The sequence below is a fragment of the Pieris brassicae genome, chromosome 12 (genome assembly GCF_905147105.1).
Source record: "Pieris brassicae chromosome 12, ilPieBrab1.1, whole genome shotgun sequence".
Lineage (NCBI taxonomy): Eukaryota > Metazoa > Arthropoda > Insecta > Lepidoptera > Pieridae > Pieris > Pieris brassicae.
The window spans coordinates 6,171,781-6,198,420 of NC_059676.1; the positions used below are offsets into that span (position 1 = coordinate 6,171,781).

General features: G+C 33.9%; 1 protein-coding gene across 1 annotated transcript in view; it reads right to left on the reverse strand.

Annotated features, from left to right (window-relative positions):
- Window positions 1-26,640, reverse strand: part of LOC123716965 — a 38,966-nt gene that overhangs the window by 1,693 nt on the left and 10,633 nt on the right. Inside the window, exons 3-7 of the mRNA XM_045672688.1 lie at window positions 22,012-22,062; window positions 10,143-10,249; window positions 5,844-6,026; window positions 5,255-5,419; window positions 25-142 (exon numbers count right to left, since the gene is read on the reverse strand). Coding sequence (XP_045528644.1) covers window positions 59-142; window positions 5,255-5,419; window positions 5,844-6,026; window positions 10,143-10,249; window positions 22,012-22,062 — 590 coding nt within the window. The 3' untranslated portion in view covers window positions 25-58. The remainder of the gene's footprint in view (window positions 1-24; window positions 143-5,254; window positions 5,420-5,843; window positions 6,027-10,142; window positions 10,250-22,011; window positions 22,063-26,640) is intronic.

Genomic DNA, 26,640 nt, shown 5'->3' on the forward strand with positions numbered 1-26,640 from the left:
TGAAAAAACAACAAAAACATTTACCAGCAGTGTGCTCGAGTGCGGGGACACGCGCGGCTCACCAACAGAAGACGGAGAGTTCTCCGCCGTGCGCGCCACCAACCGCGCGCCATGATCGCACGCCACCACCGCCCACTTTTAACTGAAAAATAAATTTAAATTTGTTAATGTTATTGTATATAATGTATACAATAATAATGTTATTAGAAATAAAATAAAGTTTATTAACAGTGTAATAAGGACACTTAACATGAACGCAATTTTGTCCAGTACTTTATGTAAAAGGGTTCGTGGTTAATCACGGGCTAAAAATAGAAATGTATTAAAGTTTAGCCACGACATTTGACACTTACGATCAATTATGGTTTCATTTTACGAGCGACCAACAACATGCCAACCCCAGCTTACAATCTTGCATATAAACATATGTTTAATATTGCCTATTTACGCGTTGTTGCAATAATAATGTGTTTCCAAGAACCACTCTTTATAGAAAAAATGTATCAAAATAAAAACGACCTAAACTACCTACTAGTCAATATTATTCACCTAGATTCATAAATCTCTCTCCAGAAAAACTACTAAACCGATTTTATGAATCTAAACTCCCTAAGTTGGAATGATTTAATTCATAAATTTCAGTTTGCGAGAAATTTGTGGACAATGAAACATATCTATGAAATATAGGACACGTACTTGGAAGCCTACATAGATTATCGTACTTCGATATCGTCCTTAATTTTAAAGTCGGATTAGATTTTACATATTGTATCATGTATTTTTCTCCGGTAACCAAACTAAGATAAATACGAAAACTTTTTATTTATTTACCACATCATACATAGTACTAATTCTACGGTTTGTTAAAAATTATTTATCTAAAATGTATGACAATTTAGGTAAGCAGAAAAAATCCGGATTAGGTTCGAGATAGTCATTTAATGCTTTCTTTAAAACCAATCAGCCCACTATCGAATATATCCAGCACCGGATATGTACCGATGAATTCTAAAGAGAGGAGCCTGAACTCCTAGGTTGGTTTTTGCAGAAGAAATTGGCATAATTACCTTGGGAATGAGTAGGGGATGACAATTTTAATATCCTGTGCGAGGTCACTGCTCTGTATTTGAAAATTTAGCAATTTAAACAAGACCGTAACACCGGCTTAAGGCTCTTTATAAGGTTAAAGTATAGTTTTTGTTACCATTCGCAAACGATAAATATTAAAGTTTAAATAGACTTTAGAACTCCCCTATGACTGTATAGAAATATAGTTATCCCCTGATTTTCAATTAAAAAGGGTGAGTTGACAATCGATATCAATAATGCATCTTATGGTCGTAGTACAGTGAGGTGTAGAGTGCGCGCGCATCGCGGCCATTGAGTGGTTGGAGACCTCATTGAGGACACCGAGCATAGGATCGCAGGACCCCATGTATGTGTACGTGAAATCGATTTTACTATGACAAAGGATTTACTATCAAAATGTCGCCGGCTAATTTAGTCTACTCTAGTTAGGAGTCGACTATTTCGATGTTTATCGTCCTCTATGTTTGTTATCTTGAGTTAATTCTGGTTTGCGTATTTGTATATCATAATAAAAAGAGGTTATACTGTTTTTTGTCTCTATTATATTGACTATACATTTGTATGGTATACGCGCGACAACGTACGAGATTTTGGAATTCAATTGCTATTTGTTCTTTACAATAGTATCTGATTTTATTACGATGGATTAATATTAATACAAATAATATCTTTAAATATATTTAAAAGTCCCAAATCATAATAAACAACCATTGAACTTAAACACAGCCAACTTTTTATAGAGTTAATGATTCTATATTGACAGCTTATTCTTTCGCATTATAATAGGTTTGCATTGTGAGCTTACGGCGTATTGGTGGTAAAGTATTGCCCGCATATAAAGGTCACTGACGCCGAGATAAGCGGTTTATTTTAATTTTGTGTTTTCAGAACTGGGAAATAGTCTCTTAAATGTTACAAGATTTTTTAAATTTCAGACACCAACTGTTCCAGACTATTGTTACGTTTAAAGATAGCGTGGGCGTATCGATATATGTAAATCTATATACATATATAAAATATATATAAATCACTTTTTATAAATTACAATATAGTACAGCTAAAAATATTAATAACACTATTAAAGTTGTTTAGCAGAAACTTTTTCTACTAAAGTCAAAGTCAAAAATGATTTATTCATATAGGTAACACAATGTACACTTATGAACGTCAATAAAAAAGAAATATATTTATTACACTTCGTTACACTAAAATATAAAAAAAATTGTACATAATTAAATCAAAAGGAGGGCAACTGGCGGCCTATCGCGATATCGCTTTCGAGCGATCTCTTCCAGGCAACCATTGTGAGTAAAGAAAAAATAAAAATGTATCAAATTACATAAGATAGGCAAGTAGTGTAAAAATACATGTTACACACATTTATTAAGACAAAACTAAACGGGAACAAGAAAACAAACTAAACTAAAAAGATGATACATTAAAAATTGGAGGTAAAAATCACGATAATTTAAGATAAGTCTCACGTCAGTTAGTAGTTAATAAAATAAGTAATATAAAATATAAAATAGTAATAAAAAAAGTGGAAAGGCACTGTATATACAGAAGAAATTTAAAGGAAGATAGAGAAGGAGCTAAGCGAATAGGGACGGAAAGTGAATTCCATAGCCTAACTGCAAAAGGAATCGCGGAATACGGAAGAGCGTAAGCTATAGTTACATACAATACATTATATACAATGCTTCCAATTTTACATTTACTGCCAGTTCTCAAATCAAGGGCGTAGAACGGAAGAGAAGAACTGGGAATAAACTCTCCGCCACTCTCTTTAACTAGCGAACTGCCACGGTTTCGCTAGAATACCTGGATATTGAGAATTTATATTATTTTGGAAATAATTATAGCCAATGTTACTCCACTATACTGCAACTATTAGTTTTGTTACAAACGTATTATTAGCTTGTACATTCTTCTGTGTGTAATAAAATACATATATTTTCGTAATGATATATACCTATACGAATATAACCATCAAGTACTGAGGTTATTTATGTATGATATAACGTATGTTAATAAGTATAGATTATGGGCTTTTTAATTAGTGTTCATTCATTGATGCTTTAACGCAGGGAATATTAATTGAAATGCTTCATGCTTAGAATCCCATAATGCGAATAATTTTTCACTCAATATATTGAATAGACATAGGTTTTATTTCAGAGTTCGTTGTAAAAATAATGATAATTCATTTTATGATTTTATTTTTTTCCCATATTACTTACACACATTTTTTACATACAATTGTCGGACAAAAAACACAAGCTAAGGTATAAAAAGAGTGAAAACGTCATCTCACAACCCCCTGGCATTATAAATATATACGACGTAAAACCTAAAGAACCGGGTTTCGATTCTCAGCGAGTAGTAAAGAAATATTAAAAGATTAATGATATTAAGAAAAACGCTTTTTGAACGGATTAAAGCTATGTTATTATAAAAAATTTATAATTATTTACATAATTCTTAATTTTACCGTCGGAAAAAATTAAAATTTAGATTTTTTTTTAATAATAACGTAGCTTTAATCCGTTCAAAAAGTGTTTTTCTTAATGTGTAAAAGCTATTTTAACGAAATACAATACTAGATTAATGATATATAAAGTGTCTGCCCTACGCCACGTTGAGATGTTTTATAATTGCATACATCGCCTAGTCACAGTCTATTTATGAAATTAAGTGAACTAAATAAAATAATGACGCAACTTAAGAATAACAAGTCCGCATAATTGCACGCAAATGTAATTAAAAATTAACATATAAAATGTCGGATTGAGTGTGGGGATAGCATGTGGCATGTACGACATGCAGTGTGGGAAAGGACGCATATGCCAACCCATTGTGTGTCACCTCGGTTAATAAACTAACGTATCAGACATTACTTATATAAATTATATATTTTCAAGAAAAGCTGCTTTTATCTACATATATATTTTAAGAGAAATCTATGCTGGGAATTGAATTACATATGTAGCCAAGAAATCAAACTCGACTTGTCGTTCGACTTAAGCTTATCGCGCCGTTAACATACGGGAGTGAATGTTGGGCTTGGGAGAAGAAAAAAAATTGTAATAAATTCTGTGGAAATTGGAGCGTTAAGGAGTATGTGTGGTAGGGATAGGAAAAGGAATGCTTATGTGGTTTGGCCATGTAGAAGAGAAGAATGAGAAGCGGTTCACAAGTAGGATATACAAGGCAACCGTGGATGGTACTAGAGAAGGAACAAATTAATAGTACCTATAACCAACGACCATGCATGGTGAATGTCATGAAAGTGGATGAAGCGACAGGGGTCTCTACCTACTCCTTCCGGAAGGCGTTATAATATAAATAAACAGATATATATTTTAAGGTCCATCGAATTAATAATTTACCGTTTACTTGGTTTAAAAAACCGTTGGCGCTACAACCTCCAGCTAAAAGCCTAAGCCTAGTAGAATGCGTGAGCGATCCCGGAGCGTCTCTAACGCGGCCTTGTAGAAGCTACCCGAGGTGGCTTTAGTGGGTATTGCCTAGCCTCTGAGTAGCAGAGATTCTGGTGTGGGTTGAGCCCCGCATACCTCTGCTACTTTAGGGTAAATAAACATAACATCCTTAAAAAAAATATTTTCTGTAAAAACCGTGTAGAACTGTTACAGTACTCTCAAGGATTAAACTCTCTTAATATTCTATGTCATGATACATTGTAATAACGATAGGTTTTGTATTGACTATTTTTGTTTGTATAAATAACGGGGCTTGTTTATTCAAGAACATACAAAAATTATAGTCTAACAGGAGGGTGTGTTAAAATGTCTATAACACATTAAAGCCCCAGTAATAAGGATTTTACACAGATCACAAGCGCACACGTGTTTATCGCTAGATGGCGTTGCACGTGCAAGGGGTAAATTGTGTAAACAAATATGATTTGCACCAGTATTTAAAGATCTGTATGTCTACTGATATATTACTATTTGAGACTTTAAACGATTTTCAAAAGTAATATTTAGAATGTGCCAAACGGTCATAGATAAAAGTATATTGCAGCGAGCGTTATCCGCTAATGACAATAAAAAAATTATGGAATACCTCGATGAGGAACACGTTAAACAGAAGAAAATTTAATATGAAATTGAATGAATCTATGTGAAGAATAAATAGTAATAACCTGTTGCATTTTATCAAAGTCAAGCGCGGGTCTGTGTCTACGCGGCGGTGGCGGTAGCGGAGCTCGACGACGGCGGGGTGATCGCGGCGCACACGCACACGGTTCACGCCGCGGTTTCAGCGCCTCTAGAGGCGGCGACGTGCGAAATCGCACAGGCGTCTCCACCTGAAACACAACGAATTACAAAGTCACACAACTGTATCGGAAGCGGTATGCCATGGTTCCTAACTTCCAACGTTATGTAATTAATTTCTATAATATTCTGGATAATGTGAAAGAGCAACAGTGTAGATTTTGTGTAGGTTACTGTAGTGTAATGTAACAATCTCAAGTGAAACGTCAGATATGTATATATTTGATTTGATTTCTCCGCTCATCTGTTTATTGGAATGTAGAATATCGCTCGCTAAACAGAGACAAACAGTTGTAGGAATGGAAAAAGTGGATCGTTTGCTTGTTATGAAACGTAAACCTATATATCTGATACTACCTATAAATACCTGATTATTGTAAGGCCCCGGTAGACCCCGAAGCAGGTGTCGCGGTAGTGTTAATGTGGACAATGAGCAGTGGAGGTTAGATGGCGAACCTTAGTGTCGTCGTCGTCGTCTGACGGCGCCCGCGAGGGCGTGTCCTCGTCATAAGGGTGCGCTGGCCAGCGGCGCTTCTCTGGCGCTGCACGTGCCGGCGAAGAGGCACCACGCCGCCGCGTCTCAGCACGCGTCGCCCCACCCGCCACGCCGCTGTCACCGCTCGGCCCACCGTTGATCACCTGTCCAAAGCCCATTGCTCCGATATGAGTGCATGCTACGACGGGATTCGGGAGGCGAGCCGTAATTCAACTTGAATTCCGCAAAAAAAGTATATGAATTGTGAATGCAGGCGTATTCTCGAGTCGAGAGCGGAAGCCGCCGTAACGGGCCCGGCAGCGTTACAAAAAATAGTCACTCAACTCGTAATGTCTTGAATCAAAACGAGTCGTTTCGCTCCGGGCGGCGTAGAGGGGAACGGGACGACGGAAAGAAAAGAAAAGCGGTAGTTAGGAGCGGGCGGGCTGCGACGTCTTCACTGAATATTTCAGCATGTAATTGCAGAACTCGCAATTCTCGTCCATCAAAGCGTCGCGTCATTACACGGCTGAATTAATGGCCGGAGTCACCGCCCCCCACCCGCACCCTTACAGGAGAAAAAAACAGCTGGAAATAGCTCGCGAAAACGCTGCGGCTGCCCGCTCATTTATTATGGATACGAGAGTCTACCAAAAAAACGGTGTACACTCAGTGAGGGACCGGAATCTAATGGCATATATTACTAACGACTGTATTCAATATCGGGTAACCTAATCTCTGCTTCATTTCGTGAATATGTATAATATTTACGGCCTATTTTAAAATGATATAAAAAACAGTTCAGCTCTATTCATTTACGAAACTATACAATGGCGCAAAAGTAAAATAAGACGAGAAACTTAAACTTAAGTAATTTACAGCAAAGTTTCGTTGTGGAGCTGCGGAGGGCGCGACGGGTGTGTCGGGTCTCGGCCAAATTTTACGGTTCACTGGAACACAAAGAGATCATCCGGCTACACTAAACCCGCTGCAAATTTTAGTTAGCTAAAAATTACTCACGTCCATCTCTTGCCGGCTCAAATTGGAAGTTTCTAGAACGTCTTTGACACGCCGACTTATAAACATAGAGCCGACCTAATCTGACGAAACATTCTTCTAATGTTTAATTTTACTTAGCCGGGTTAACATCAAGCCGATTATGATTATATATTAAAACATTAGACAGCCCGATAAGAAATCCTTTCGATAGGCAGTTTCTGCTAAGGGATAAGCATAGATAAGGCAGGCACAGGATCTCAATGGTTCACTATTGTGTCTATTGACAGCCGCCCAATAGGAACACATTGTAGAGTCGTCAGCCAGAGTATTATCTCACACGATCCATTTCATAAGAAACCTATTAACCATTGTCCGTTTATTCCTTACAATTAAAGCACAGACAAAAGAATTTCTAATTTTCCAACCGAGCGGAAGATAAACAAATGTTATGTAAGCAGCAGACAAAAAAAGGAAAGCTTAACAAAACGTAGGTAGACTGTTTATTCTCTTTTCAGCAGCACAAGGAAAATAGCTTAAACTGAAGATGAGTAGGTATTTACGTAGTCATGAAAAGTGGCGTTTAAGATAATTGTACCGGCATTCTGAGTACGAATACAATGAAACCATTCAACGCGGACATATCATGTATTACGGGATTATGTTGGTGCTACTTAGCGCTGCAATTGCCAATCTAGTCATAGATACAATCTTCATGTATTCTGTAATTGTGAAATACGTTTGTATATGTTACAAAGTTGAGCTATAGATTGTCGCAATTATGTTTCAGTTCACCGGCACCTCTTGAAGGGACAACAATGAGGCAGAGAGGGTATGTGGCAGGGGCAGGAAGGGCACTCCCCGGATCCACGTCACACTACAAGCTCCCTCGTAATCATACCCTGCACCTCCGCCGCTTTGATATCGCAAATGACTACCTTCCAGCCTTACGCGTCACAAAGTTACAACTCCGACATTGAGTAATACGTGTATACCCAAGTACAAGTACTGTGCCGTGTTCAAATGTAATTCTACGTGTAATTCACTTTAATGACTCCGCTATTATCCAGTCTTAGTCCAGCATTTTGTGGATGAAAAACAAAAGCATTACACTTGCGAAAATAAAAGTTTAATAGAATAATTACTGACTTGTTGTCACAGTTCTAAAATTATCCCGAAAAAGTCACGTTTTGTTTTCGCTCGACTTCCTTATAAGTATTCGATTTTAACAATTCAAAGTTAAATGCCTCAACGAATGGTTATAGTCGATAAGCTTTCAATCGTGGATGGCACATGGCTTTAAAACAATAGACTAATAAACTATTTTGATTTGGCTGCGGGAGAGGAATGCCGGGGAGTATCTATAAAAGCAGGTGGCGCGGCGTGAGAACTCTGCATGTCTTTCTTTTGTTTAACTAATTTTTGCCAGACTGAGGCCGGGAGGGCGTTCACCCTGATATTTTTATTCTACGTAATATTAGCTCTATTCGGAATTCATTCTTCTCTTTGAATCCTTGTTAATCCAATTTGCTATCCCGAATTCTTCTGAAACGAATTAAATTGCTAAGCGTTTTTAACCTATGTTTGCTTTAATTGGATTAAATTGAATTTTTAGCTTAGCTTAGTTATTTGTACCAATTAATAACGGATCCAAGATAATCCATAAAATATAACTGATAATTGTTTTGTTTTATAAAATTCTTTGTTACATTAACTTTTCTAAGATGTTTTGTAATTTACTAGATGCATAGCTTGCAAACAATGGGTCTTTAAAAAGCAATTTCGTATACAGCGAGATTCGAAGGAATGGCAACACTAATGTTAATATCGGCCCACTTCGGCAAATGCGAATATATTTGTCCTTTTGGTGAATGGAGGGTTTTCGTATACGGTACTTTCGAATGTCATAATAGTTCCCTTGACGTGGGGTGGTTACGATTGCTGTGACAGCATCCTGGGTGGAAGGGAGGGTTTAATTTAGTTGCGGTGTGTCGTACAGAATTAATGTGGCATGCGAGGAGGCGGTCGCTTGGCAAGGTATAACTAACTTAGCTCGGCTACGAATTAGATACACGGTCTCGAAGGGAACTTCGTTATCGAATTGTATTCCTATTTTTCATATGGAAATTGATATGTACCGTCAAGAGTTTATCACTTATCAGCCAACCTACTTTTGTAAACTATTCAAAGATGGAACTGAACTATGAGATAAAATCTACAAAGCGGTGACCTTTGAGCAAAGAAAAATGCTTAAGAACGAAGATGTAATGTTAGATTGCGTTAGGTGGCTGCAAAGCCAATATGTTGAAAGCTCTTGTAAAGCTTAGCAAACATCAAAGACACGAGAGCTGTTTGTTGTTCAGACACGCACAGACACCTAGGCACAAGGTCTAGGGATTTTAACGAAGTTATATAAAGTTAACTTTCTCAATATTATATCAAACCTAAACAAGATGCTTTCGACGGGAGTAAAATCTCCATTCATTATTAGGTATTATTTACGGCTGATGTTTAAAATTGTGATTAGTTACTATTAAATATTGAAATGAACGTCAGAATAGGTGCGCGTGATCGTAATAAATGTTCGAACAAGATGTAGTCAAGGTCACAAATCAATGTGAAGGTTACTACAATCTTAATAACAGCACCTATTCGATTTTACGGTCGCCTCATTAGTTTTAATTGCGTGTGATTTCAAAATTAATTGATTTATAGTACAGACACAGTAGTTAGTAGAAGATGAATGAGTGAAGAAACATTGGGAGGTATTTCCAGACCAATTTGATAAATATTTTGTTATTTAGATGAAATTAAAGGCTTAAATCACTGACCACTACTTCCAATTGCTATGCCCATTTCCCTTTATATTTACGATTTTGTCTAGTATTCGTATGCGTTAATAAAACATCGGGTAGGTCTTAAGTTTAACGATAGCTATAAAGAAACCAGTTCATAAAACTATTGGTTATTCGATTGTAGATATTGTTCATGTTAGAGGTACATAAAGGCGTGGTTCAAACCATAAACGGACCTATGATATAATTAGGGATTATTTCCAAATAACCTATTATACACTAAGGTGACAGATTATGATAACCGAGATAATTATTAATTTTTAGACACAGTTGCAAAGTTCAGTATCAAACACTATACACAATACTTAAAAAATATTGCACGAAATCATTTGGTCGGAAAACACCATAAATTAGTTTAACAAATCTTTCTCTAACTAATATTTCAACTAACAAAAGCGTGCCAAAAATAAACGCAAGGTTTCTATATACCTCTAATTCTTCTTCTGAGGAGTGATGGTCATATAGCTGGTCCGGTTCGGGCGCAGCGAGTGGCCGAGGTGGAACAGGAGCGCACGCGCACGCTTCTCCGCCCATGCCTATAACAAAACGATTTTTGTTTTATGTCAGAAACAAAATACAAATAAATTAACAGTTAAAAACTCGTGTTTACGGAGATTAATCACCGGACATGACATTGTTGTTACAATAAGTAATTTGTTGTTAAAATGTTGATGAAATAAAAATGTTTATCTTCTAGAATAGGCAAGCAGCTAATCAGCTGTAAAGTGGAAATCAGTAAGATATAATCACTGTCCTGGGTTCGAAACTGAGCAAGATTATATAAAGCTCTTAACTATTGTAAGGTAAGCTAAATAGACCCTTGAAATTTACGAAAGTCACAACTATCTAGTACGTTATTATACATATATTTATGTTAGTTAAAGCATAAAAGAATCAGATAGCAATATATGGCTCCTTTGTATTCAGACTGGCAACACTATTGTCTCGACGGAGCCATAAGGCGACCTGCGGCCACTTCTAAAAATGTCGATACATTGCATAAGTCGCCACACTACTACAAATATAACACTCCTAGTTCAGTCAAAGATTTATTATGGAAATTATTGTTCTTTTACATTCAAACTGTATCGTTTGTGCATTACACTATTTCTCACATATCAAAGTTTATTTCATGTAAAATGTGTATCCGGAGCAACACAACAACTATTTGATTGAAATAGATGTATTCTTACAACAGTAGGAAACCAGTTCTATGAAATAAAGCTTTAATTTTAAGTATATTAATAAAAAAAATCATCTACCTATTTGTATTACAGAAGAAAAACTTAGAAAAATTGAGTGTGGAAAATAATGCGAGCTTTTAGTTTTCATTCAAATATAGGCAAAGTTTACCCTAGAAATCTACGGAAATACTATTACCAACTCATTGTTTAATTCAAGAATCTTTTTTCTTATTCACCAATTTCCCAGAGCTCTCCTTTTAGGATATAAAAAATAAAACGAAGCGAAAGCTTGGAGGCGATGCATAGATAAGTTATGAAGAAATCTCGTATATCTATATAGAAAATCGTATGTATCAACGCTTGAACAATAAACGAGTTGATATTATAGAAAAACTACGATATTTTTTATCCATATTATATTAAATGAGAGAAAAATACTATAGTAAAAAATATTGCAAGAAACCAGTGTAAAAGTAAGAATACGAAAAAATCCCCCACCGAGAGACATGCATAAAATTGCATAATTATAAAGTACAAGTTATGCCTGGCAACAAAAGAGCAAAGTACAAAATTAGTCAAACGCTGAACTAAGCATCGCTACGGGAGGGCGCCGTGTGCAAGGCAACATTATTACGGACCTTCAGGCAAGTGCGAGACTTGTAATGCTGAGCGATTATTGTTGACAAACGAGGTTTTTGTCATTAATCAGTAAATTGATTTATGTAAAATGATATAGATACTTATTAAAGTAATTATTTCACTATCAGGCTTTAGTGAAACGTTATTTAGTTAATTTTTGTGACGCCCGTGTGGAATGGTGGTGGGCCCGTTGTGGGTACAGCAGGATGCTAATGTTAGGGCTTTTAAAATAGCTTAGATCAAACTGCAATAGTAAAAAATAAATGCAAATTAAACGTTTGGTAATAAACATCATACCCCAAATAGTTGTGATCGCGCGATCAGATACCGGTTGCTATTCGTAATAACCCTACCGGGTGCAGTGTGCGGGCGGGGTTGAAATGCGCGGGGGATGGGGTGCAAGCCGCCGGGGGGAGGGGGTGGACTTGAACTTGCATACAACAGACCGCGCGGCGCCAAACCACGCGCCAGACAACGTTGTTATCAAATATCAGGGCAATTTTTGAAATTCACTATTGAAAGTCGACTTCCTTTTCAAATGCACCAAGAAATGTTTTAAGATCGAGAAGATTCTTTACATTTTAGCGTGTTTCTACGTCAAAATTTATCTATTCTTGATATGTGATCACTTTCGATCAATTCATAAATCACTTCGTCGTGTTTTTTTTATGGGACAGGAGGCAAAGGAGCAAAGGTTCCTTTAAATATAGTGATAATTGACGTCCATGTATATCTGCAACGCCATGGTTCTAGCGGGTGTGTTGTCAACTAGTTAGGGATTGTTACGCTCTTTTCTTGAACGTGTTGAGTGTGTTCCTTTTAAATAATTTATTTTAATTATAAGTGTAACGCACTTAATGTACGCAAAGGCTATAATTATATCCTAGATCTGCTGAATGTGTCACTATATATGATGTCTCATATGGTACACATTTTGAAAATGTTCCTATTATTATTTATTTACACATATGTATACGGTTATGAGTGTTTTGCAATTAGGATTTTTTTATATATTATATGACCACCTGTGTGAGGTGATTGTAATAGGAATATGGAAGTCCTGTGGAAAGGCAGCTTTCAGTCGCACATAGCAAATGTTTAGCATTCCATGTGCCTCGTACGAAATCGAATTACCTACATAATTCGCCAATGTTTCGGGTTTTATCTAACTATGACACCAACTATGAGAATATTGATATTTTCCACCTCACCATAAAAGATGTGAGGATGTGAGGAAGACTCTGATTTTGTGTAAGCAGTAATTTAAAATATTAATTATCATTTGCTGTTTCAAATGCTAAATTTCAGTTTTTTTTAGTTTTTTTAAATATATTTTGTCCGTAAATGTACTTACTTGTTTTCTGTTACATATATATTGTTAATCTATGTAAACTGTTTTGGCTTTCTGTATTGACTAAGTATTTTGTTTTATAATGTGTATGTTAGCTGTAAGATTACTAGTAATTAAATAAAAAAATAAAATACAGTTGACTATATTCTACGACTTTAGTAACAAACAAAATATTACTCAAGCTTGGTGGTGTATGGATTGTGTGGTTGTGTGAGAAAGTGTGAGCATGTTAAAGGGTGTGTGAAATAGTACTTTAATTTGAACCCAGAACCTCCAAGTGAATGAATAAACAATGGTTCAAACACGTATTTATCGTTCAATAAAACTAATTTAGAAAAATTAAACCAACATTATTATATTTACATTTAGGTAAGACATTATAGGTACATAAATGTGTCCCATACCTCATAAACTGCCTATTTTCATGAGACTGTTCTCTGGTAGAACCGGACCTATATTTTTCTATAAAATACTTCGATATCACTTTTAGTTCTCAAACATTTGTTGACAACCTCGCGTAATGTATGTGCTTAGAATCCTAAAATAGATCATAACACTAAAATATTAAGTCCAACAATATCACATACAAAACTTTTTTATTGAACGTTGAACTTACGATTTTTGGCAGACGGTAAATCAATTAACTTAAACCATAATTCATGAGGCGTGATCACAACTTCGCTCTTGGCACAGAACTGTTTTAAAACTACTGACTCATAAGTTAAGAGGACTAAGAGAATCCATCCAGCGTTTAATAAAGATAAGTAATTGACTCAAATAAATGAAATTAAATGGGAAAAACAAATCTAATAACAAGACGATTATGTTTAAAAATTCTGATAGTTCTAGGTTGTTTAAAGATTCACTGAATTCAGTTTACGCACTTTTTGGTATTATTTAGTAATGGTGAATGTAACTTGCCCATCGAACGCGGAAATGTATAAAGTAAAACAGTACGAAATCTTTGGTATAACATCAAATGTATACATAAAACATTTGCTTGTGGTATAGAGAAATTTCACAATTCTGATATGTGAAAAGTAATATGTATTTAAACTATATATATTTAACAGTTTATTGACACTACACAGCTTTTTTAAAAGATAACATTTACAATGTTTTAATTAAAAAATATAGCCAAAACGGATTACACTATATACTATACGAAAAGTTTACTACTAAAAGTAGTACATGACTAACCAAGACATTTACTAATAATTTATTAGTTGAGGTGTGTGTGGGTTAAATGTGACCATCCAATCCATTTAATTTGTTTATCTCCTTCGAAAAGACTCGTTGATATTTTAAAGTAGAAACCTAAACGAATATTGGCTAAACAAAATGAAATGAATTCATTTTCCAGTTGATCCAGTTGCCGAATAAGCAGCTTGAAACATATTTTTTTTGAGTTTACATATTATACTTTTAAATCATTTTCCCATACTTGCGACATGCTAATTTTTGTACATTGGAGTTGCAACTTAAATTATAAGACGTTACCTCACAAATACCGTAAAAGAGACTGTAAACGAAATTAAAATCCAGAATTACCACATTATTTGATATTTAGATTTAAACTTCCAGTTTACCTTGACAACAGCTCTGTTAAAATTATCTGAATCGCTTGTGAATTATTGAACAACTTCACTTGTTGTTATTATAGTCACGCCAAATACGACTTTAGGTTATTGCAATACGGAGGGAATTAGTGTCAAATGTTCATGAGAAGTATTGTTATCGCAGTAAAGTCGAAGATCAAGATTCTATGGATGACGAGAGCGAGTCACGAAGCCGGGATACCTTTTGATACTTGTTTTTTTTACGTACGTTGGTTATAAAACGAACTCAAAATGCTCGTTAGAAAATTCATTTTTTATTTACGCCAACATACAAAATAATTTAATGATCAAGCCTTTTAATCTCTCTGTTCAGAGACGCTTGATTTGATTGTTGAGAAATAATAGTAGGCCTCCTCTGGACACCTAATATGTACTGATGTATTGGATTTTGAAAACATTTACATTACACCGAAACGCTCTCAATAATACTAAATAAAGATGCTTGAATACTTTAAAATAGTATATACACGTACAGTAACGCGTTCAGAGTACACATTGTATTGCGCGTGGGCAGACTCGATCCTGCACACACGTTCTTATGTACACAGTACACACATGTGTATCTCGGGCATGCATTAGTCATTATGTATGTCTTTCGACGAATTATACGTTATGCTCAAACCGGTTCGTAAGTGTTATATGGAAATAATCATTCCTTTTTTTCAGATACTTTTTGTGGGGCAAGAGGCTCACTTGTTGTTAATTGATGGACACTCTCAGAGGGCTTGCGAGTATGTAAACGGGCTTTTAAGAATCGGTACTTTTCTTGAAGGATCCTAAGTCGAATTATCCATTACCTAATTCTATTTTAAAATCCCACAGGATAATATAGTAGTAAAGTATTTTGTACTAGCAAAAATACTTTTTCTACTATGAACTAGTGGTAGATTATTTTTCTATAACTGTATTTTCGATACTATATTAGCAGCCATGTTCAAACTCCATGAGCCATTATGCTTACATTAAATATTTTTTTAATATCTAAACAGTGCAACGAAACGAAATTTGATGCCTGATGAGTTAACGACTGATATAAGAATACATTTGAAGAAAAGTTTATCGACTTGTAAGATGATGAATGAGTCATAGATAATAAATTGAGTATTAGTCTACCAAAGACAAAGTTAATTACAGACAAATGAGTGCGACATATTTGACAGGAAAGATGAATGTAAGATTTTATAGTCAAATAACATTTGTTTAGTTAAGTATGTTAATCTAATAATTGTTATCTAGTTGACTACTTTGTAATATCAGTAGAGTTCTTACACGTAGCGTGCACCCCTATTCTAGGTTCGAATCCTAGCGGAATAACGAGAAATATTTCTGACCCAACGCAGAACATTATCAGTCCAAATAGCCCCAGTAAATTTTTACGCTTAGGTATTTTACTAAACAGCTCTGCTACTGCGAATGTTTTACCAATGTATGAAAATCGCTTATAAATATTAATATATGCAGAATTTCCCATAGATAGCAAAGTTCCGTCACGTCTGCCTGTCCGTGTGTCAAATTTGCATGTGCACCGATTCACTCAGTGCTGACATTATAAGATTTATTCCCTTGTTCCCGCTATTTCCTCGCGAATCCACCTCATAAATATTCAATGATGCTGTACAACTCTATTTGTGGGTAAATAATGAAAGACTGGTTCAGTAGTTACTTCATATTCAAGTGCTTGGTTGACAAACTTCATAAAATACTAATATTTTTGTTTATGTCAAATGCAAAAAGTATTGGAGCGATTTCCATTTTTATTTCACCGTTAGAAGCATAGCTAATATACGAACAGATTAAACAAAATAGAATTAGTACTTCGTAGGTTAAGAAAGAAAACTGAAATTAAACATTAGACAAAAAAAGTCAGTTTTCCTAAAATATTTTCTCACGCTCTCTTCGGAAAATGGCAACATCTTCATAAATTGTATTGTATCTAAAACTCGAAACATTGGCGAAATAGGCAGATAAGTTGTATACGAGGCACATGGAACATTGCATTGTGAATATCTTGTCGCATATGCGGGATTCTTAAAGAAATTAATGACAGAAAATAACCATCACAAAATCACTCTACATTTTATATAAACAAATTTAAAGTTAACGTAACCCTTTGCTAGGTAGAATCTGTTTTCTACTTCAAGTTATTGTAAGATGATCAATGCCTACTAACGCGAAATTTTGTTTCGCCACGTGCGTTGTAAGTCAATACGGCTTTAATCTTAAAAGTAAAATAGTCGGAAACTAACGATTCTTAATAAATTTTTAAATATAGTAGAGAACTTTATATTATCATATAATATGTGTTATATAATTTAAATTTCATGTTGCGAATTAAGTGTATTACATAAGCTTAAAATACCTTTGATGTAAAATTTAAGCCCTAACGTTAATAATTACATACAAATATCAACTTATTGGAATTTTGCTGCAGAAACTTTTTAATTTTCAAGTATTTCATCAGAATTACTTCAACGTTCGAGCTGTAATTTTGCGTTCAGTATTTCATGTAACGTTAACGGTGATATAATTAAAAAAACTGTATCGATGAAATTAATATTCACTTAAAAAATATTTAATTAAGAGATTTTCCATCATTCACTCAAAGACGTTTTTGGATTTAGACATACGGGAGTCATAGTTCACAACTCAACTCTTATCCTATGAGCATGAAACTTGGTCAAGGAACATATCCTGAGACCTGAAACGGGTATATCTTAAACCCAAACTTACGTAGGTTCAGGCTGAACATCAACTACTAAACATATTTCAAATCAAAATAAAAACTTAAATCGCTTTCTTTTATTTCATACACAAGCAATCTTATATCAATGATGTCATAAATTCATTGAACTATCACTATAATCGTTAATCAGAACAATAAACAAGAAACCAGAAAATTGGCAGATCTGGTATTGAGTGAAAGAGAAGGGAACATCACTTGAGGCCTTCAAATTTTTTTTTTATTTACATTTTCTACACTACTATGTATGTCATGTATGTTACTATTGTAAAATATCTGACAATTATGGTGAATATAAATTTAAAAATGTATCAGCCTACTAACGAATATATTAGCTTTGAATATGTAGCATTCATTCTGTTGTATTCGCGAAGAATTAGAATGAGAGGTGTGAACTTCTAGGTTGGTTTTTACATATGGACTTTGTAAAATTCTGCAGATTTTGAACCTTGGGAATGAATAAGTGACGACAACTACTCTGTAAGTCAACTTATTTATATTTGTAATTTGTATGAGAAAACAGTGTTCCTTATTTATTATCAACCTCCAGAATTCACACTTCCCGAACCTATATCGTTTACGGGAGCAATGCGATTACTGTTCGATTACTATTCGATTATTCCGCTCACTGCTCTCTTGATATCGATTCAACATGTTTATGGATTTATTTATTAAATCAATTACAGGTTATCGCAGTTGATAAATGTCAGTTATTTCTTGTATGATAAAAAATATATTAAACTCGTCATTTTAAATGTATTCTCGAAGTTCTTGATACGTTATCGTTATGTAATGCAAAAAATCCTGTTACATAACTATCAATAGATTCAGCTTGTGCCTGGTGGAATCGCAATTCCAGACAATTATTACATTACAAATAATGTTAGTGTCGTGAAAAACAAAATATATAATGAACGGTTTTTGAAAATATACACACGTAATCGACCACAGCGCTGGATGAAGAAGTTCATTCTTAAGCTTTCTAATCCAAATATTTACGAAATGCTAAAGAAATACTGGAAGTGTTTATACACTTCCCGTATTCAGGCAAGCGCGCGATCAGCCTTCTGCCTGCACACCGTAAAGTATTAATTGGTTATTCTTGGTTGGTGGAATCGATTGGTTTATATCTAAAAAAAATATATTTACTAGCTAATTCCCCGACTGTTTTGTCGTCAAAGTTATTAAATAACTTATGTATATGTATAACTTAAGTAAATAGCATTGGTAACTAGGGTGATTAAGCACTATTTATATTTCTTTTACTCTTTAATATATTATATTTACAGCAAATTTCATAAAGATGTCCTTTAATATTATTTCTTTTAAGTTTTTAAGTTTGTCTATTACTTTTCTATGCTTCAACATTTAAATGTGTGTGTGATGTTGCTAGTCTACCTAGTACCGGTATAGCAATATCTATCTAGTATTGCAACATCAGGACCAGAGAGTCATACAAATTAATAGGCAAACTTATTAAAGTTGTAACATTAACATAAAAAGCAGGTTCGTTCCAAAACCTGTTAGCAAATATGGTGTTACATTTAAAATAATATTTATTATCACATTAGTATACATCAGCAGTTAACTGGACTTTTTATTAGTTTAAGTGGTCACATGACTACATCAAAGATGACTCATATTGATATTTGGTTTCTTGACTGTTTATTTTGGTTTTATGTCATGGCTTAGTAGCGTGTGTCTAACCCTTAAGTTATGTGTTAAAACAATGTGTACCAATTATTTTTCTGAGGAAACCGTAGTACGGAAGTAGCCACTTGCCTATTGCCTATAAGAACTATCAAAAACAGGCGATCTAAGACAATGTAAGTACTTAATTATTATGTACAGTAAGTTAGCTAAACTATTGAATAAAACATTCAAATTCTAAACCTTTTGAAATCAATATTTAATAATCCATTAGCCCATGTCAATTAATCTTAATTGTATTAAAATATCATTGTAGGTTCTAAGTGACGTATGTTTTAATTAACAATAACTTTGAAATTGAAAATCAGCTTCCAAGTACAAACATGCAATCTGTCAATGTCAGATTGACAATTGATAGCACTTCAATAAAATAGGTATCAAAATACATCAACAAATTATATATAAGTATACGCTAAGTGCAATAAGCTTTTTTTATTTAATATTAATAACGGGACTCATTTATGAGAAATACTCAAATAATCTAATTCTAAGAATTAAAATCGTTAAGGATAAGAATGCCAACAAGCGATTTAAGTTGGTAATTTATAATTCTAGGCACAGTGTGGGTTCGAGTTGTAACATGTTCAGACAAGCTTTCAATATTAACTTGTCGATAATGTTTTAATAAAAGAATTGTATGCTACATCTATAAGCACGAATAGTCTGGGACCTCATACTTGTAGTATGAGAAAAATATAATATCACATTATAAGCCTTCTTATTTTATTTTCCATTAAGTTTCACGACAATAACTTGCAATTCTCAGTGAAATAATGTATAATTGCCAAGCACAATAGTGCAGATAAAAGGTGACCATTACACGCCAGCCCCCAGGGCACGTACAGAGTGATCCGGCAGACTGGTGGGCGCATGTATAATTGCGGAACATTGAAGGTAGAGTTCGCCTTGGCCGCTCGAGCAAGGCCAAGGCCGTTCAAACCGCGTCCCGCTTCCTCACCTCCACAAGCCCCTGAGACCTGTGTAAGCGCAAACCATTTTTTGCGCAATGATGTAATCTGAATTTCGGCGCGGGCGCACTGTAGCGAACACCGTCACGCTTCTATTGCGAAACAGAACACGTTTGTTGTTATTTTATGTTTATGTAAATTTCATACAATGCTAAATGGTTACGCCTATTATGTATATAACTAAGGTAATTACGGCAATGGAAGTCTAGCTAGTTTGTTTTTAAACAACTCAGCTCCTAAGGCAGTTGATTATGAGGCGAGCAACTGCGGAAAGAATAAAAAAAAACGGAACTGTCTGTTCGGAGTCGGTTTCAAAGAATGTTGGTAAGAGAGCGCTGATTGTAAAGCGTAAGCTGTTTAAAGGAGATTCGAACCGCAAAGCTCACGGCGAAACCGCAGCCTCGGAGGAATTACACGAACAATTAAACCGGAATGCAGAACCTCCAACTGCATTATTTATTCCCAACACAACCCGCGAGCAAACAAACAGATTAATAACTTCTTGAAACGCCCGTGAATTCTCATCAAACCGCTAATTCCGACTGCTCTGACTGGCATACAAACAGCATTCTAGATAGAATTAATTATAGTCTACATTACTACTGGATTTTGAGAAAATTTTAATATAAACACAAATTTCGAACGGTGATTATGATTAACCTCTTGTACTTTGCCTGGCAAAGTTAAATTCATTAGTCTAAGAACTGAACAGTTCTAAAGGAATTTTTAAGAGCATAGATTTGTTACAAGACGCTACTACAGTTTTCTATGTTTAATATTAACCTTATTTTCGAACGCGGACCGGTTGGCATGAAGCTATTTGCGTATCAATGGTGACAGAACCCGCATCGTACATTCTTACCGACTTCCTTTCTACCATGCCAAATAATTTTAAGTAATTGGACGGTGCCAAAGGAACACTTTGTAAGAAAACGTATAACCCCGCAGCGGCCAAATGAATTTGTGTACAGTCCAAACATTTGTAGCATGTAAATATTTTTAGATGTATTTGAGGCGAGATAAATTTGTTAATCTCATAGCCGAATGTAGAGAAGGTTATTTTGAATCGTTTGAATAATCTAATCTGTGTTTTTTATTATCTTTAATTTCTATTGAAATATCTAAGATATTAACACTGGACCAAAAGAAATTATTTTCTTAAGGAGTCGTCGATTGAAAGATCACTTGAAGACGTAAGTTCACGAAGGTGTCACTTGTTCCCCGACTTGAGATTTCATTGCGCCCAGACCTTAGTGACCTAAGCGACCTAATCTATAGCCCAAATGGCCAATAGCAATCGTTTATAAGTATTACCACCACAAAAACCTAAAACATTCCACCAATCACTGAAATCTTTTAAAGGACTTTAAATCAATCGAAAGAAGGTTAATTATATTTCTGGACTTTACTATAAACACGATAGTTTACGTGAACACGATAAATCTTTTACAAATCGCCCACTCTGAGTCAGTGTTGCGTACTACGGGCACCTACGTACGTGGCAGCGTATACGTACATATATATATACGTACTATGCGGTAGTATAGTATTATCGTTGCCAATACTTGAGCCAGAACGTTGACGTTATTTTTATGTCACGCCTTACGTCTGTCCAATGATTTAGTAGTAGACAAATGTGTAGAAACGCTTTAAATATTCTGGTAAAAGAGCATTTATATATATTTTCAAAACACAAACCTACTGTAAGGAATACGGATTATACCAACTGTTTATATTTGTTTTAATTTTCTATTAAGAAAAGGGTAAATGCTGGTAAATTAAACAAAAATATGCTTTTTATCTGATGATATATTGAAATAGAAATTGAAAAATATTACATTTTATTTGTTTATTGTCTTAATACAATATTTGACTTCAAATCACGGTTTAAATAAGCCACTTTTAATTGTTGTTAAATTTAATTTGAATAAATAATATTTCTCTTAAATCAAATATTTATAGTACAAAATCTGTTAGTAATAGTTATTAGGTACGAAACATGCTGTGATAAAGAGATAAGGGGGCAAACTTGGCAATTTTTTTTACTTGTAAAGTATAGATGTTTAAAAATGGTTTTATGGACTTACTGATGTCAGTGACGTCGTTCCACTTCATGATGACGTCAGCACAGTAGTCACCTGAAAGCAGAGTTCTGGTTACAAATTGCTCAAGATCAGACAATCGCTCATTAATGAGCTTAAGTATTGCTTGATAAGGGCATGGGAATCAATTGTTTGATACATTACGTAATGACTCGCATTGTATTAGAGCGAAGATAGATTTAATTAATGGCAAAAAAACCAGTGCAAGTATTTATTTATTTATAAGTCCTATAACAAAATGTATGCTTAAAATATACAAGAAAATATGACATCACAAATTTTACACACTTCAATTATATAGTCTTAGCCTATCAGTGTTAAAATATGTATATATTATATGAAGATATTACAATTGTTTGGACCACTTAAGTATGTTTATAATGTACATATATACGATTTGAGATGTGCTCTTAACCGGTGTTTAGATGGAAAATATTTACTTGAACACCTACAGATACGCCCACGTCGTCTAGCGATAAAAGGTTAACATTTTCTTAATATGGACTTCGATTTTTGAATCTTTAAAACGGTGAATAAATATTTCAACGTTAAACGGAACGTTATTACAAATTATTTCATGTATTAATATTACATGCGATTTTATATTATGGCAATAGTTTTAACTTTATACCAGTTTCAAGTAAAACGCGTTTTTATTTCATACTACATTCAAATTTGTTATTCTATAATCTATGTACCACAGATACCAAAATCTGCCCTGTTCGGCAAACGTCTCCACCAAGTCACAGACTATATGTATTTATATTACAACAAGTATACTAAAAATACGTGATACCGCTATACTAAGTACATTTACACATACTATACTAAGTATACGTAATTCGGGTGAGTTGTATGATGGTGTGTAAGCCATGGTAAATACGTGTGGTAATTTAGCGCTTAGGGTATTCTTCAGCATACTCCGCGATAACTTGAACAAAGCTTAAATAGTGGACAACTCGAAACAAAGCCTGACTACGAGTCTGGTAGGTAGCAACAAGGATGTAAAAAAAAATCTATCAGCTACAATTAATGTTATGTGTTAAGTGTCAAAAATAACCAAATATTTATTGAATAAATAATAAGGCATGTATTTTGATTCGTTTATAATTCATAATTTTCCCTATTAATTATCTATTAAAGTCGACCAACTTAGCTCATTAGGAACGCGAACTGAGTTTATGCTTAAGTACTCTTAGGGTAAGACTATGTCACCCGTACGTCAAATTACGTTTTTGACAAAGGTACATGGCACTAGAGCTTGTTACGGAACTTTGAAATAGTAAACTATATATTTAACGTCTTGTTAAACAGTTTAATTATTATTTCACCTTGAATAGAGTTATGCCAGCATGTATCTCAATGACTTGACGTTTTTCCTACTAATAACTGTCCATTAGTTTATCCTTGGCGTGAGCGGCCGCGTCGTTACGGTAGGTCGTCACGTTTGTACTATTTTCCTCTATTTTATTATGTTTAGCGATATAGAAATACTAACACTGATGTGTAAAAGATTAAAGCCTTATTCGTAAAACTAAATCTGTACTATTTAACTAATTTAGTTTGGTCCCGTTTTATCAAATTGAGTTTACTACGTGAAGAGAGGGATGGATAATTGGAATTAATATATACTACATATAACTTTCAAAATCAAATTTTACGCTTATAACAATAGCGATAAAACTGAGCACGTTCGCGATGTTTTTTTTCCGAAAATTTTAACATTCTCTTATCACGCAATAATTATAACGGGATGAATTATTTTCTTCATTATACCAAACTTGGCTATTTTATTGTATGAAATATATATCAATTGTAGTATCGGTGATTTAGTACAATTCTGTGACTAACACAATATTATGAAATGGCGTTTATCAATTGTTTTTAGATAACTTCCTACTCACTCAAGGTCATGGAAATTTACCAAAACAACGTTACAACAAGTATCGCAATACATGTAAAATCTTCAAATGGAACTCTCAGAATTCGTTACATCATGTTAAAATTAATCTGATCGAATGTAACGTATAACAAAACTTTAAAAACAAAATAAATTTAAAAGACAAAGGTCCTACCTTTATCTGTATTAGTACAATCGGAACTGCCTATCAGATATTACATATCTTGTTTTTAAAAATACACTGATAATATATAAATAGAATTTATCACATCGTGAGTAGCGAAAAAACAAATCAATTTAAAATTCGAATTGAAAATATACCTACGTATGCTCATATTTTCAGTCAAATCTATTATTAGGACCAGACAATCCCTAAAAAAGTTACGTTAATTTTTTTAAAGAAATATATTTATTAATTTATTTACCCTCCGTTACCATATTATACAAAATCATACGTAACAAAAAACAAAAAAGCAGGTTACATAAGTTATTAGGCAATAATATAAATATAGTTACTGATGATAAATATAAAAGAAGTGATATAATCTTCCGACAACAAAACCTTTTCTTACGTGTACTTGTCTTCCTTTCTAAATAGTAGTGTCTTTCTGTTATCTATTATTTTAAATATTTCTTTTTCATTAAATTCAAGTCTATAATAACACCTACAACTATCAATTTTAACATCGACTACCTATAAAGATACACTAATATTTTGTGAAAAGAAAGGCATGGAAAAGAGAGAAAATCCACAATCTTTAATAATACAATACCCGTGCGAGACAACTTAATGTAAACGGAGAAATAAGAAAAACAAAACTAAGAATTTAATAAATAGTGTTACCATACAGAATTACCACATAATGTAGTTTTTTTTATAAAACAGTGTGAGTGGGAATCTTCACAATGGTTCCTTTAATTAAAATCGGCTTAATGGAATATTCTTGTAACAGGTAAGTAGAGAATTTAAAACATGCAATCATTGTTTAATCGGCGGCAATCGGTAAGCGTGACAGGAAACAAAAAAATACTACTATTTGTTCGCAAACCTGTAATAGAATATAGTCTATACTGTATAGTCTGTAGCATTATTGTAATCTGTGACAGATGTACATTCCTGCTTTTTTACGACAATCGTTATAACTGCATTGTGGAAAACTTTTTCTAAATATATTTATTGCGAAAGTAAAAATAAAAAGAAAAAACTGACTATTGTGGAATAATAGTGAATATAGGATATACATACAAAGAAAGCGTATCTAGGTATACTCAATATCTTTCGACTTTCGATAGATACGTCTATCTATTACATTAGCCGATAAAAGGTGAGCAAATAAAACAATAATATATTTTATCGCCTTAACATTTACTACAATAACTACGAAAGTATACTTATATTCAGCTTTCTTTTCCTCTTGTCGGCAAACAAGCCTTAATAAGCTTAATAATGTTTTGTCATATATAATATAATAACGATAGAACATCTAATAGCTGTTTAATATATACGTTTATAAATAAGGGCATAAATTTTAAGACGACATTATGTCAAAACAAAAACCGGTAAATTAAAAAGCGTAATATTTTAAAGAAAATATTTACTTAATAAATGCTTTTATTACTGCAGAAAGAAATCTCATTTAAAGAACAGTCGACATTGACAGAAGTAGTAAAGTCGCGAGCACAGTTAATAAATAATTTAAATTGAAGCAATCTACTTGCACAAGCAGTTCATCAATAAATAGGTAGGTATAGGCTATTGATATGTAAGTACACTGTAAAACTAAATTATTGTCGTTGTATCATAAATTTAATGAATATTGAGTAATAATTTATAGTAGAATTTATGTACAATTGATACACAATTATCGTGATTATTGCAAACAAATATGAACATGCATAATCTAAAAAAGTGATTAGTATATATTTTTTTAAATATGGAACAAAATATCTAACACGTCGCCATAAACAATAATTCTACACAGATTAAATTGAGTTATCGTAGCGTAGATGCGCAGTCTCTGGTTATTCCTTAACCTAATATTAAGTTCGAAAGATATGTATTAAACGTTAAAACACTAAATTGAGAAGCGATCCATCAGCGTGCAGCGAGTAACGACCGCCAGTAGCAACCTTCGCGACCTGGATTCGGTTGGGGTGAACGGCCGCCGCGCCGACCTCTCTCCTAGAGGCTAGAACCTAGTGCATCGCGCGAGTTACAACGCACGCTTAATTCGATATTACAAATCAACCGCTGTAAAAATTTACAGTTTTTTAATTGTCTTTAATTGAAAAAAAAATGTTTTAATACTAGTCGTCGAATAACTATTGTAATTTCACGGACCTACATTGAATTACATTCAACAAGGTAATCTAATACCAATTTTAAAACACAGCTCACCGAGATTTCTTGAACACCACTACGATATGAGCCATTATGTTGAAATAAATAATAACGGCTATCAGACAATTACCATCATTGCTATTTCTATTTCTGATCGCAGCAATTACGTTTTGAAACATAATAAGCATAGAAAATAGGGGGCTACTATTACAGCGAAATTTAAACAAGAATCAAGAGATATTTTGCTCCGGTCATTAAAGATATTTAAGGAATTATTTTTCTATTAAAGATGTTACAGTATTAATAAAAAAAAGTTAGGCAATAAAATTAAATGTAGGTCAGTAACCTCGCGCCGTAAACAGCTGATCCACCT